The sequence below is a fragment of the Dromiciops gliroides genome, chromosome 3, assembly GCF_019393635.1.
Source record: "Dromiciops gliroides isolate mDroGli1 chromosome 3, mDroGli1.pri, whole genome shotgun sequence".
NCBI lineage: Eukaryota > Metazoa > Chordata > Mammalia > Microbiotheria > Microbiotheriidae > Dromiciops > Dromiciops gliroides.
Genome location: NC_057863.1, coordinates 454,839,784 through 454,854,815, shown reverse-complemented (window position 1 = coordinate 454,854,815; position 15,032 = coordinate 454,839,784). Strand labels below are relative to the sequence as shown.

At 37.2% G+C, this 15,032-nt stretch overlaps 1 protein-coding gene across 1 annotated transcript in view; it reads right to left on the bottom strand.

Moving 5' to 3' along the window:
• Window positions 1–15,032, bottom strand: part of DPP4 (dipeptidyl peptidase 4) — a 119,169-nt gene that overhangs the window by 18,677 nt on the left and 85,460 nt on the right. Inside the window, 4 exon segments of the mRNA XM_043991255.1 lie at window positions 1,038–1,137; window positions 2,547–2,601; window positions 5,809–6,003; window positions 14,253–14,322. Of these exon segments, the coding sequence (XP_043847190.1) occupies window positions 1,038–1,137; window positions 2,547–2,601; window positions 5,809–6,003; window positions 14,253–14,322 (420 nt within the window).

Below are 15,032 nucleotides of genomic sequence, written 5' to 3'. Positions count from 1 at the left end.
AGGATTAGGCTATGAAATATTTAGTTACCATATTCACATTAATTAATCTGTTATTATACTATATTCAGGCATCGAGACAACAGCAAATGAGGACTAGGAAAAGTACCTTTGTTCCCCTCTAACCTCTACTTCCCAATTATTCTTCTATCCTGAGAAGGGGGAACTATGGAAATTAACAACTTCTAAGCAGGGATGGGAACTAGGCCTATGATTTCATTAGCATATAGGACTTGGAACTTTCTCTGCAACCTCAAGTCTTCAAAAGATGCTTAGGATACTGAGAGATTGACTGACCAGGGTCACATGTTGGAGGTGGGTCTTAGGGCAGTTCTTTCTCCACTATGACACATATAACTTTTCATAAGTAGTGGGAAGAAATTTAAACTTTCCAGAGAAGCATTGGAATGCAGTTTCCCCCCTTTGAAGCTCGAGCCCCTAATTATAGGTGGGCTAGGTGGTTGTTGTCCTTCATTCCACAAGAGGACCAAAATGACATCACTATGTTAGAGTCAAGTTACACTATGGCTGATCAGACCAACAAGAGCTTGGAATGCTCTACCACAGGTCGGGCATAAATCATCCATGTGAACAATTGGGTTGGATTCTCTAAATTTGCCCAGATCTTGCTCTGTGTCTGAAGGAAGAGAAACCAGCTTGCCACTGGACACTAATTAGTGAATAGTGATTTGTGAAGTCTAAACCTTAAAATTGGAGAAATTACAAATATCTGCCTACAGAGAGATGGCAATTGGGATACTTTAGAAACTGATCAAAAAAAGTTGAGGGCAGCTAGGTGGCACAGTGGATAAAGCATCAGCCCTGGATTCAGGAGGACCTGAGTTCAAAGCCGGCTTCAGACACTTGACACTCACTAGCTGTGTGACCTTGGGCAAGTCACTTAAACCCTCATTGCCCCACCCCCCAAAAAATAATAATAATTATAATAAAAGTTGAGGCAAAATATATAGAAAACATGTGATACAATGTATTAGACCCCCTAGAATTTCACAAAACTAAAATAAAAATAAATTACTTACCATAATAGTCCCATCGTGAAACAGGTGCCACAGCTATTCCACACTTGAAGACACCACTGCCTGATCCTAGGACCATCGAGGAGACATATCCACCATAGGACTGAAGAATGGATAGACCCATTTTTTTAAATAATGGAGTGAAAATAAAGACATCTACCCCAAACAACTCTGTTTGCTACATTTTTTGCATCTTTCTATACTGTGAGTCATTAGAAACAGGAAGCTTGGAAGTCAGGTCTTGCATCCCCCTTAATTGGACAGAATTTCAAGGCTATTTCTTTTATGACCCTACTTGGTATCTTCTCTTGGTACATGTAAGGAAAATGGATGGGAAATATGCCCTTAACCAGACCCTGATGAAAGTGTAATGCCAATACACAAAAGAGATCCAGAATAACTGCTTAATGGATATGTCCCATTAAAATAGGAAGGATATTCTCTTTCTTCTTGGCAATGTCTTTCTGTCTCTGTCTTGCAATGTCTCTCTCCTCTTCTTCCTCCTTCTTGTTCTCTTGACTATATTCAGCTCAGTTGAGGAACCTTATATTCAGAATCCAGGGGGCGGCTAGGTGGCACAATGGATAAAGCACCGGCCCTGGATTCAGGAGTACCTGAGTTCAAATCTGGCCTCAGACACTTGACACTTACTAGCTGTGTGACCCTGGGCAAGTCATTTAACCCCCATTGCCCCGCAAAACAGAATCCAGGGACATTTAATCTGAAATCTTCCTCACAATGGTGAGGTGAACTATTGTCCTTAGATAGAACATATTATATCCATGCTATAAGGTAAAAGTTAATTTAAATTTAAAATTTTCTGAGTTTAGATAGTAATAATTGCTAGCATTTACGGAGCTATTTAAGATTTTTAAAGTACCTTACATATATTATTTCATTTGATCCTGACAGCAACACTTCATCTGACAGATAATGAAATGGAAGCTGAGATATTAAATCACCCAGCTAGATAGTATCTAAGGCAACATTTGAACTCAGGTCTTCTTGACCCAAAGTCCAACTTTATTCATTATCTAACTGCTTCAAATTCTAGGCACCAATTATTGTACTGCCAATGGGGTGATCAAAATAGTCTTCCAATAGTCTAAAAGAGTTCATGTGTCTTCCTAAGCAGAATAGGAATTAATATATTTTATCCTAAGTCATAGAACATGAGATGGCATCTCAAAGATTTGAGTTCAACCCCTGACTTTTAAAAATGAGGAAACGAGTCAGGGACAGAGAAATTAACTCATCTTTGCTATTTTAGCTAAGATTCTGATGAAAAATAGAAATTTCAACCCAATATTTTTTATTCTGGACCTGTTTATATTTAAAATGACAATGAATGGTCCTGTAAAGAAACTACATATCACAGAGGAAAAACTAGTCATACCTTTCTTATATCATTTTTTATTCTCATTGTTTGATCATGAAAGGATAAGACTTTTGTTCTGAGTGACATACAATAAATGACACAAATATCGATTCACCAAGCAAACACCTACTCACCCAGCCCCAAATTGCGATTCGGTTTTCATCCACAAAGCCCATTTTTGAAAATTGTCTAAAACATGAAGAGTTCATTGGAATGAGTTCAGTCCCCTGCCCAGAAATGTAACCCAACTTTAAATAGCACATAACACTTTTATTTCTCTTTATTTACCTGTGATTTTTTTTAAATGAGAATCTCAAGTCTATGCAAAAAGCAATGGGAATCAACTAACTACCTGAGATTAATTTCCTCTTTTTAACTTTTAAAGACTTTGATTCTAAGAAGCCAAAATCAAATGTTTTACCTTTTGTTGGATTCTATGGAATGTTCTTAGCTTAAATTTGTATGTGTGCGGGTGTGTGTGTATGATTCACAGAAAACAAATCCTGGCAGTTTTTTTCACAGCTTTATATAAAAATTTGCAGCCCAGATGCACTTTTCTTTACATAATTGAATTTAAATCTATCCAGATGTTTGTGAGTTTGAGAGTGACTGCCCCTGCAATGCAGCAATCCAAAGGCCAGAGAGAACATCTGGGGATCTAGTCAGTGGGAAGCCTTTAAATTTAAAAAAAAAAAATGTATTACTGGGCTTCCTACTTAAGAACTGAAATACCATTCACTTAAGTAGTTTTCTCAGGTGCTGGGTGTTGATTAGTTCAGCGCCATCCAAAAGAAGACTGTAGGCTATATGGTTTTTTTGTTTGTTTGTTTTGCTTTTTTGCCAGGCAATGGGGGTTAAGTGACTTGCCCAGGGTCACACAGCTGGCAAGTGTCAAGTGTCTGAGGCCAGATCTAAACTCAGGTCGTCCTGAATCCAGGGCCAGTGCTTTATCCACTGTGCCACCTAGCTGCCCCAGCTATATGTTTTATTAAATCTCTGCCTGGGAAAATGGATCCAGTCAGGAATGTGAGAGCTTAGCATCTGAGGAGGATGATAACGAGCTCTTTTGAGGGAGATTCTTGTGATGTTTTGATTTTATTTTACTCTTTAATCTTAAGATATTTCCATTACCTTAAAAAAGGGTTGGTTGGGGCAGCTAGATGGCCCAGTGGATAAGCACCGGGCCTGGATTCAGGAGTACCTGAGTTCAAATCCGGCCTCAGACACTTACTAGCTGTGTGACCCTGGGCAAGTCACTTAACCCCAATTGCCTCACCAAAAAAAAAAAAAAAAAAAGGGTTGGTTACATCTGTGCCTTATTGGGGCGGGGGGGGGGGGGCACAAACTTATGGATTACTCCAAAAGAATAAAACATACATTTTGGGATATGTGGGCATTTGTTTTGCTTGTTTTCACTGTTATATTTGTCTTTTTCTTTTCTTTTTTTCCAGTGGAAGGGACATGAAGAGGGCAAGGAGAAAATAAATGAGTGTTAATTGAAAATAAAAGGTTTTTTGTTTTTGTTTTTGTTTTTTTTAAATCAAGAATGATGGGGGCAGCTAGGTGGCGCAGTGGATAGAGCACTGGCCCTGGATTCAGGAGGACCTGAGCTCAGATCCAACCTCACACATTTGACAGTTGCCAGCTGTGTGACCCTGGGCAAGTCACTTAACCCCAATTGCCTCACCAAAAAAAAAAAAAAGAATGACGCATTCTGGTGATTTTATTTTTCAATTGAGGATATTTTTAAAAAATAACTTTTTATTTTTCTTTTGTTTTCACACTGTTTATATTTCACAATGAGTTTTTCCTTCTCCTCCTGTAATATGTATTTCTAAGGCTTGGGTAAATGGAGTTTGAAAAGTTTAAGAGATAAGCAGTCTTTATCCTATTTACATTTTGTCCATACTTTTTCTGTATTGTATAATACATAATAAATATTTAAAGTATGTAAGTATATTTTCCATATACAGGATAAGTTCTTAGTGAATATTAAGAACAATTCACTATTATCTTTTTTGTAAGAGATTTTCTTAAAATTCTCAGACAATACCTGCCCTAAAGGAGCTACCAGTCTAATGAGGAATACAATATGGAAACCACTATGCACAAACAGACTATATACTGAATAAAGTGGAGATAATCATCAAGGAAAAGACACTAGCATTAAGAGGGATTGGGAAAGGCTTCCTGTAGAAGGTAGGATTTTAGCTGCGACTTAAAGGAAAATTCAAAAGCCATTCTTTGTTTACTGTTTAAAAACACCTTTAAACTCAGTGTAAATGATGCTACATAATTATGCTGTTAAAAAAAATTGCAGGGGCAGCTAGGTGGCACAGTGGATAGAGCACTGGCCCTGGAGTCAGTAGTACCTGAGTTCAAATCCGGCCTCAGACACTTAACACTTAGCTGTGTGACCCTGGGCAAGTCACTTAACCCCAATTGCCTCACCAAAAAAAAAAAAAAAATTGCAGAACATGCAGAACAACTGCCCATCCCTCATCTGATCTTATCTTGTGACTCTTTGCTGGTCAAAGGGAAGACTTCTTGTTCAGAGTTGCACTGTCTATCTTAAGCTATACAGTTTTACTTGCCTTACCCCGTAGGTATTATTTCCCAACACTTTAATCATCTTCTTGAACTGGTGTCATCTATGCAACATTTAGCTTTAACCACATAGCCTCGACTTAGAGGCAGTATTTCTAGTCAAAAGGCATTTACATAGAGTGAGACAGGTCTAGCACAATTTGAGGGACCATTACTATTGATCCTTCCCCTGAGGAGAAGCTAAGTGGGAAACGGGAGGAGCCAATGATTATCTACCCCTAAGAACATGATTATGACTCTAGTGTAATGAGCTGGCCAATACTAAGCACAATGAATAGATTAACTAACTTCTAGTTTGTACATCTACCTTTTTACTAATCCCAATACCCCAAATATGTAAATGAAAAGCCTTGGGTTAAGAATCAAAATATCTAAGCTAAAGTTCTGGCTTTGCCACTTACTAGCCATGTTATGTTGTCCAAATAATATGTCCTAAGTCTCAGTAAAATGGAGATAATATTTGTGCTGCCTTTCTAAGTGGACTGTTATAAACTGTAGGTTGCTGGAATAAATAAATAAAGTGAAGAAATTTTCATTCCCTCACTATTGTCTGGTTTACCTTCAAAGCTCATAGAGTATATATAGAAAGTTTATAAGTGCTTTTTGAAGCCGATAGGTGTATGCTATTTTAAAAAATATATTTAAACATTCTATTACAGCAATGACATGTATTAATGATGAAGGGTTGTCTATGTATACTACAGATATTTCAACTTCTTTATGCTTTATACTTATATGTATGGATTTTCTAAAATAACCTGACCTTTTAAATGTCCCAGATATACACACCTGGCTGCCTCGATTTGATCTTCAACTTCTAATGTTCCCAATCTTCGGTTAATTGCGTGCATGATCTTATCTCCCTGATAGCCACTTCCTCTGCCATCAAAGCTGGCAACTATAATCTTCTCCGTGCTGGCCAGGTAAGTAGACCAGCTGAGTCTGAAGATAGTGTCAACTTTTTGACTACAGGGTCCTGCATATCTGTGAAAGATTGCGAAATATTAGCCTCTGCAACTGTGCATCTAATTAGGTATTCTTGCTGTTATCTCCCCCCATGGAAAAGAAATCTGGGCTTTCTTAACCATGTAAATGAATTTCAATGCATCACACTAAGAAGTCCAAATTGGATCCAAGGTATCTTGGCAACATGACCATAATGACTGCATCTTTGCCACAAAGATGTTTATGATTTTTTACTTCTGAATGATTCCAATGGAGGCAAACACAAATTCCATAGGTCAACATTTTATATTAAAAATATTTAACCAATGATGATGAAAGGAGGAATGGGTGAATAAATCCAACATTTCACTAATACAGGAAAATCTTAAAGATACTCCCTCTACCAATGTAGTTCAACAATTTTTAGTCTTAAAGAGTTGCATTGAATACCAAGGGGTTAAGTGACTGACTTGCCCAAGGTCACATAGATAGAATGCATCAAAGATCACACTTGAATCTAGGTCTTCCTGTCTCCAAATTCAGCACTCTCTCCACTAGGCAATACCCCTCTCCCTCTGGCTATGAGTGGAGAGCTATATTCCATAGCAATGTTGAAGAATAATGAGACTCTTTAGAAAAATCAACATAGTGAAGTGATAAATTTGGTTGGAAAATGGGGGCATTGAAATTGAGTTTACTTAATACCCCTAAATTTCCCTGTATCTCATCCTTATCTCCCTATTCTCATTTAGCCTACACATAAGCTGTCAGAATTCTCTTTCCCAAGTAATTTCTCCTTTATACCCCTTCCTATTCATTAACATAGGATGGATCTTGCTGATTCAAGTTGCCAGTCCTCAGATTCATTAGCAGCACCCCACCCCCACCACACCGCTCCACCCCCAGCTTGGGCGCTCCTTCCTGCATATCTCCTAACTAACTCCTTCTGCACTGTTATCCTCAGTTTCTCCTTAACAAGAACAGCTGATACTTGGACAGCATGTGAAAGGCTGCAAAATGAAATATGTGAGGCACATATCACAGGAATTATTAATCAAATTTTTTAAGGAGGAAACAAACTTTGTGAGATCAAGTGACTTGCCTATAGTTACATCTTCCCAGTTCCAAGGCCCACAGTCTAGTAATATACACTACCATTCCATGCTGTCACCCATGAGCTTATCTTATTCCTTCTTTTGTACTCTTGCTTCTTCTATATTTGAAATATGTGACTTCTGGAAAACTTTTTTTAAAAGTCACTAATAAAATTTTTAAAAAAGGTTTTTAAATAGCTTGCCCTAAATGTTAAACAACTTCCTTTCTGTGATAGGTCAATATCATTTTTCAGAATCAGTGAATATCAGATTTTCTTCCCCTACTTTCTGTGTTAAGAGAGCATATGATTATGTGGGAGGGGGGAGGGGGCAGCTAGGTGGTGTAGTGCATAAAGCACCAATCCTGGATTCAGGAGAACCTGAGTTCAAATCCAGCCTCAGACACTTGACACTTACTAGCTGTGTGACCCTGGGCAAATCACTTAACCCCCATTGCCCCACAAAAAACAAAAACAAAAAAAAAGAAAAGAAAAAGCAAGCATGTGAATTATAGGTACACAGTAAAGCTTAGCATGTGCTAGAAACTGAAAGTTGTTTTTTTTTTTTTTCTGGGATGACTTGAAAAGATCTTTTGCTGAAGTCTTATCATGGTAGCTGGTTAAGACACAGGGCCTGCCTAGAGTCAGGAAGACCAGAGTTCAAATTTTGCCTCAGACACTTCCAAGCTGTGTGACCCTGGGCAAGTCGTTTTACGCTGTTTGCCTCAATTTTCTTATCTGCAAAATGAGTTGGAGAAGCAAATGGCAAACCACTCAAGTATCTTTGCCAAGAAAACCCCAAATGGGATCACAAAAAGTCAGACATGACTCCATAACTAAACAACAACAGAGTCTTATCCTAATGCCTAACAGTGGCTGGAGGAGATGCTAGCTGGGTTCTAAAAGGCCATACTGTCCACTGGCATACATGTTCTGAAGTATGAATTTGAAGATGAGCTGTCCATTATTCAGAAACTAGCCCAGCCAAGTTCAGATTAGGTTCATGGCAGAAGGACATCTTCCAGGTAATATCCACGGGAACTTGGGAAGACAATTTGATAATTAATCAATAAATAAATTTTATCAAGCACTACTATATGTGAGGAACTATACTAAGCTCTGGATAAAGGACAAAGTACTATGAACTGAGTTGATGGATAGAGTGTCCACACCAAAGACATGGTCCTTGAAATATTGATGAAAAGAAGCTGATTGGTTCATTTTTGAGACTATGTAATTTGAGTAAAAAGCCCCCATTCTTCAAGGCTCAGAGCTCCCCAAGAAAGCTTGCCACCAGTGCAACTGTAAGAGTCAGAATTGGCCCATATGTCTAAGTTCTAAAAGAATAACAATGGGTTGGGGCAGCTAGGTGGCGCAGTGGATAGAGCACCGGCCCTGGAGTCATGAGGACCTGAGTTCAAATCTGGCCTCAGACACTTGACACTTACTAGCTGGGTGACCCTGGGCAAGTCACTTAACCCCAATTGCATCTCACACACACACACACACACACACACACACACACACAAGAACAACAATGGAGATGGATAGAGTGCAGTAAACAGTGCTGAACTTCCAAACATGGAACCTGAATTAAAATTTCCATTCTGTCATTTGCTATCTCAGGGACAATCAATCGATCAGCATTAATCAAACCACTGCACATTAGTCACTGTACTGGATGCTCAGGATTCGAGTAGAGAGAATAAAGAAATCCCTACGTACAAGATGCTTACAATCTAATGTGAGAGTCAACAGGCACATATATAAATATATGCAGGATAGATGTAAAGCAAATAAAAAAAAGTGTTTATGAAGTAGCTAAATACAAGGTAGTTTGGGAGGAGGACATTAACACTTGGAGGATCAGAAAAAGCTCCATGCAGAATATAGTGCCTTATTTTTACACGAACAAATCCAACACAGCTAAAATTAGAAGGGAAACTTATCTGGAGAGAAAGAAAACCTTTACAGCAAGTTTTTCTGATAAGAGTTTCATTTCTAAGATACCTAAGGAAATGATTCAAAGTTACATATAAGGATAGAGTCATTTACCAGCTGATAAATGGTCAAATGATATTAACAGGGAATTCTCAAAGAGAGAAATTGAAGATACCTACAGCCCCATGGGAAAAAAAATGATACCAAACACTAGCACTTAAATGCAAATTAAAGCAATTCTGGGGTTCTATCTCATATCCATTGGCAGATTGGCAAAGTTGGAAATAAAGAAAAATTACAAACGCTGGAGGGGTTGAAGAAAAAAGGCACATTGGTGCATGGTTGTGGCAGTCTAATCACTCTGGAAAGCAATTTGGAAATATGCCCCAAAGTTACTAGCTGTGCATGCCATTTAATCCAGTGATCTTGTTATTAGGTCTACTTCCAAAGAATTCAAAGAAAGTAGTTCCTATAGGTGTATAAATATTTATAGCTGCATTTTTTTGTAGTGGCAAAGAACTGAAAACTAAGCCCAACAAATGGGGGATGATAGAACAAATTACAATCTATGAATGTAATAGAATACTACTGTGTTGTAAGGATGAAGGCATAATTTGAGAGAAAGCTGGGAAGATTTATATGAACTGATGCAGATTGAAGTGAGCAGAAAGTGATGGACTAATGTGTAAAAGGAGACAAAAATTTTAGATATAATATGACCAATGTGGGAATTTATTTCATTTGATCATGTTTAATTAGTAAAAGGGTCCTTATTTTTGTTTGTTCTTCCCACATACACACACACATACACCCACAACCCACAAGTGGAATACTGGGAGAGAAAAAAAAATGAATTCTTGCTAATTGAAAACAATATTTCATTTTTTTAAATGGTGCTTGTGCTGAATCTTAAAGAAAGTGTTTATCCCCTGGGGCACAGGAAAAGAGGGTGTACATTCCAAGGATGGAGGATGACCTATGCAAAAACACAGTGATGGATGTGTCATGTGTGAGGTAAAGAGAGAAGGTTAATTTGGTTGAATCGAAGAGTGAGAAAAGGGGAGTAATATTGAACTGCTGGAAATATGAGTTGGAGCCAGGTTGTATAGTGTTTTAAAAGATAAACAGGGGGCAGGTAGGTGGCGCAGTGGATAGAGCACCAGCCCTGGAGTCAGGAGTACCTGAGTTCAAATCTGGCCTCAGACACTTAACACTTACTAGCTGTGTGACCCTGGGCAAGTCACTTAACCCCCAATTGCCTCACTAAAAAAAAAAAAAAGAAAGATAAACAGAAGAATTTATATTTTGTTCTAGAGGCAATGGGAAGCCACTAGAGTTGACTGGGTTAGGGGAGTCCCATGGTTCTATCTCCACTTAAGGAAAATTACTTGGGAGCGGTGTGCAGGACAGACTGGAATGGGGAGAGATCTAAGGCAAAGAGACCAATTAAAAGAGTGTTGCCATCACCCAGGTGAAAGTTGGTGAGGGATATATAACCTATATCAGATTGCTTTCTGTCCTGGGGAAGGGGAAGGGAAGGAAGAGAGGGAGAAAAATTTGAAACTCAAAATCTTATAAAAACAAATGTTGAAAGTTATCTTTACATGGAACTAGAAAAAAAATACTATTAAGATTGGAAAGTTGGTATGGGCAGTAACTGGGAGTAGAGACTTAAGAAATGATGCAAAATGGCAAGAGTTAGTGACTGGATAGGTGGCTCTGTGGGCCTCAGTTTCCTCATCTATAAAATGATGGATTTAGACTTGATGATCTTTAAGACTCCTTCTAGCTCTAGATTTATGACACTAATTTCATTCTTATTTGATAACTTATCTATGTGTTTCTATAACTGGTATATATTGATTGCTATTCTTGCACCCATGATTCGTGCTTCATCAGAACACAAATACGAAAACAGGTCTTTGTAGGCAATACTGATGTTTGTACCTTACAATCCAGAATGTCCTAGATAAAAAGTGCACTGTATCTATAGTCTGAAGACCTGGGTTTCTATCCTGGTCCTACTAACTACTAGATCTATGACCTTAAATCTTGACCTCTTTGGTTCTCATTTGGCTCATTTATAAAATGAGGGTCTTATGGGCAAATTGAGAGAATATGGAATGGTTTATCTGTCAAATTTATGGACAGGGGAAGAATTTAAAACCATAGAAGATATAGAGAGCATTACAAAATGTAAAATAGATAATTTTGATTATATAAAATTAAAGGGGTTTTGCACAAAACCAATGTAACCAAAATTATAAGGAAAGCAGAAAACTGGGAAATTTTAACAACATGTGTCACTGAAAGAAGCTTCAGTTCTTAAATACTCTGAATCAAATGTATAAAAATACAAGTCATTCCCCAATTGATAAATGGTCAAAGGATATGAACAGGCAGTTTTCAGACAAAGAAATCAAAGCTATTTACACAGTCTTATGAAAAAATGCTCTAAATCACTATTGATCAGAAAAATGCAAATTAAAACAATTCTGAGGTATCACTTCACATCTATCAGTATGGCTAATATTAACAAAAAACGAAAATGTTGGGAAAACTGGGATGCTAATACACTGTTGGTGGAATTGTGAACTGATCCAATCATTCTGGAGAGTAATTTGGAACTATGCCCAAAGGGCTATAAAATTGTGCATACCCTTTACTCCAGCAATACCACTGCTAGGTTTATATCCCAAAGACATCCCCAAAAAAGAGATACAAGACCTATTTGTACAAAAATATTTATAACAGTTCTTTTTATGGTGGCTAAGAATTGGAAATCGAAGGAATGACCATCAATTGGGGAATGGCTAAACAAGCTGTGGCATATGATTGTAATGGAATATTATTGTGCTATGAGAAATGACAAACAGGACAAATTCAGAAAGGCCTCTAGAAAGACTTATCTGAACTAATGTATAGTGAAGTGTGTAAAGAATTAATTGTTATTTGAGGTTTTTATGACCCCATCTTTTGGCTAGAATTAAAAAAAAAAAAACCTTGGTGCGTGCACTGGCCTCTGGGGCTCCGCAAATGGCACAGTGCTCCACCCACTGGTTGTAGCCATTGCCATGGCGCTGGCACCTCATGTCATCACCACTTGTGGATGCCTACATGGGCCTGGCAAAATTATAATGATTGAAAGCCTAGTGAGGGTAGTCATGTGACTGTCAGAGCAGCCAGCCAATTGTCTGGGGGCTGGGGGTGGTCAGCCTGGTGTCTGCTGGGAAGAAGGGATTTTTTCCACCATTCTAGCTTGAAGCTAGAAGGCAACAGGACGCTGCTTTGTGTTCTCAGCTGATTCCTGGGTGGTTGTGTTGTTCAGGTGGTATTATTTCCCTTTCCCCATTTTATTTCCCTTCTCTTGATCCTACTGATCCCGTTTGTGTTTTTTTAAGTTCGTTCTTGTTAAATAAATCCTGCTCTGTTTTGAGGGAGGCTGCTGATCTCCTTCCTTGCCCCAATATTGTGGCGAGCCGCTTAGCTAACACTCCCCAATTAAAAATTGGTCCCCACAAGTGAGCAGAACCAGGGCAATGTTGTACAGTGATAGCAATATTGTTCAGTGAAGAACTGTAGATGATTTAACTGTTCTGAGCAATACAAGGATCCAAGACAATCCCAAAGGACTAATGATGAAGCACACTGTCCACCTCCAAAGAAATGAAATTGATTGAACAGAGACTGAAGAGTGCTATTTTTCACTTTCTTTCTTTTATTTTTTTTCTTTTATCCAAGTTTTCTTCGACAAAATGACTAATATGGTAATGTTTTACATAATTGCACATGTATAACCTATATCTGATTCAGGGAGGGGGGGACAGGAGGGAGGTAAGGAGGGGTAGAATTTGAAACTCAAAACTTTAAATAAAAATGTTCATTAAAACTAATTAAATAGGGGGCAGCTAGATGGCGCAGTGGATGGAGTCAGGAGTACCTGAGTTCAAATCCAGCCTCAGACACTTAACACTTACTAGCTGTGTGACCCTGGGCAAGTCACTTAACCCCAATTGCCTCACTGAAAAAACAAAAAACTAATTAAATAAGTAAATGGATTGGACTGCCTTGATTTCCCTCCACCACCCTCCCCAAAAAAATAAAGAAAAGAAAACAAGGGTCTTGAACTGATAAACTTTAAGTTTCCCTCCAAACAGGTATACCTAAACCAGGTCAGATAAACCTATGAGCTAAATGGAAATTTTCAATGCAAATATTTACAGATGCAACAAATCAGGGCTTGAATTACTGTTTGTTTACTATCTAGACATAAGAAGAAGATACAGAAAATGTTAATAATTAAAATTAAACTTGTGTGTCATATATATATATATATATATATATATATATATATATATATATATATATATATATATATTCCCCATCCCAGGTGGTTTAAACATTTATCAGAACACTACTTCTTCTAGCTCTAAACTTATAAGGAAAGTATTAACAGTAATAGGAATGTAATATAGGGAAGGAGTAGAACGAATAAATATGGATTAGATTAATCCAAATATTAAAATAAAAATTGAATATAGTTATCACTATGATTTTTTTAAAAGCACTTACAAAACTGAATTATTTTTAATAGGTTCGGCTGCTGAATTGTCCACACTGTGACCTATCTCTATATTCCTATTTCTTAGGAAAAGATTTCTCTAAATTATGAATAATATTCTCATACCTCATCTTATCTCCTTCAATAAAGGGGAAGTCATATTCTTCAGAAATTAAGAGAACAGAACCACAGAAGAAAGAAGAATCCAAAGGTAATCAATGAGAGATGTTCTAATAATACAAAAGAAAGGGACAGTGAAGAATACAAGCCCTAATCAATACCGATTGTTCTTTAAAATTCTCTACTAAAATTAGAAGTATAGGAAAACTGAAAATTGCATTGCTAGCAACCTCAGGATGAGGTAAAGAAAGGTTATGGTAACCAATGCAAAACATGTCCACTTCCTCTCTGATGCAGATACAAAATCAGATTACTTAAGGGAAAAGATATGAGAAAATAGGCCTAGATTAGTGCCTCTGAAGAATGATAGCACGAATAGCAGAAAAGCCTTCCTACTGATTGATGATTCCAAAGTAGATGGAGAAAAATTATGGAATTGCAACCAAACGCTTCTGAAAGCATAGGAAGAAAATGTTATTAGATCCTTCAGAAGACTATTCCAGGAAAGAATCATTAAATAATGCATGACTACTAACACCCAAGTCCTTTTTAATCCTTTTGATTCATACTTACACTTCTATTAGAAGAGGGTATTTCTTGGATTTATCAAAATGGGGAGGCAAGATCATCTGGTACCAAAACTCTAAATGAAAAAAGAAAATGAATGAATAATGAAAGGCTATGAAAAAATACCAGCATCTGATGTGTGTGTATATACAAGTATATTTGTATGTATGTTATAAGCCATAACCAAGGCCTGAAAGAAAACAGGCTATAATAAAATGGAGACAGAAACTAATTAAGTTTGGTTCTAGTATTTTATAAAAATACCCTGTAAAATTAGTTTGAAAAACATTTAAATAATGAAGTTGTTTCTATTGTATCAATAGAACATATAGTGCCTGATAATATTAAAATGCCTCTTAGGATTTCTAAGGCTATATTTTTATTACTTCATTCTTTGGCATCCAAGTTGAGATATCTGTTTTGTTTATGACTTATGTTCTGAGTTTTTCCTCCAAAATGTTTTCCTTTCCCTTGAAATTTCCTGAAGCTATTTCAGATATTCAGTTGGCCACAACTCGATTTTAAAATTCTGATTTAATAACATTTTTGTAATTATGTTGCCATCCTAGAATTATGGAACCAAGTGAAGAACAGAGACCTAGAGAAAGAATAATCTATTATTTATCTGCTGTATCATCTTGCCTTTGGTCTGTCTCTTAATTTATTTACAGGAGTATTTTTAGTAACACTGGCCCCTAAACAAATTAATTTCCTTTGCTCTGAAATTTCAAATGGAAATTTAGACTAGAGTGTTTTTAAAGTATGTACAAAAAAGATAAAATGTAT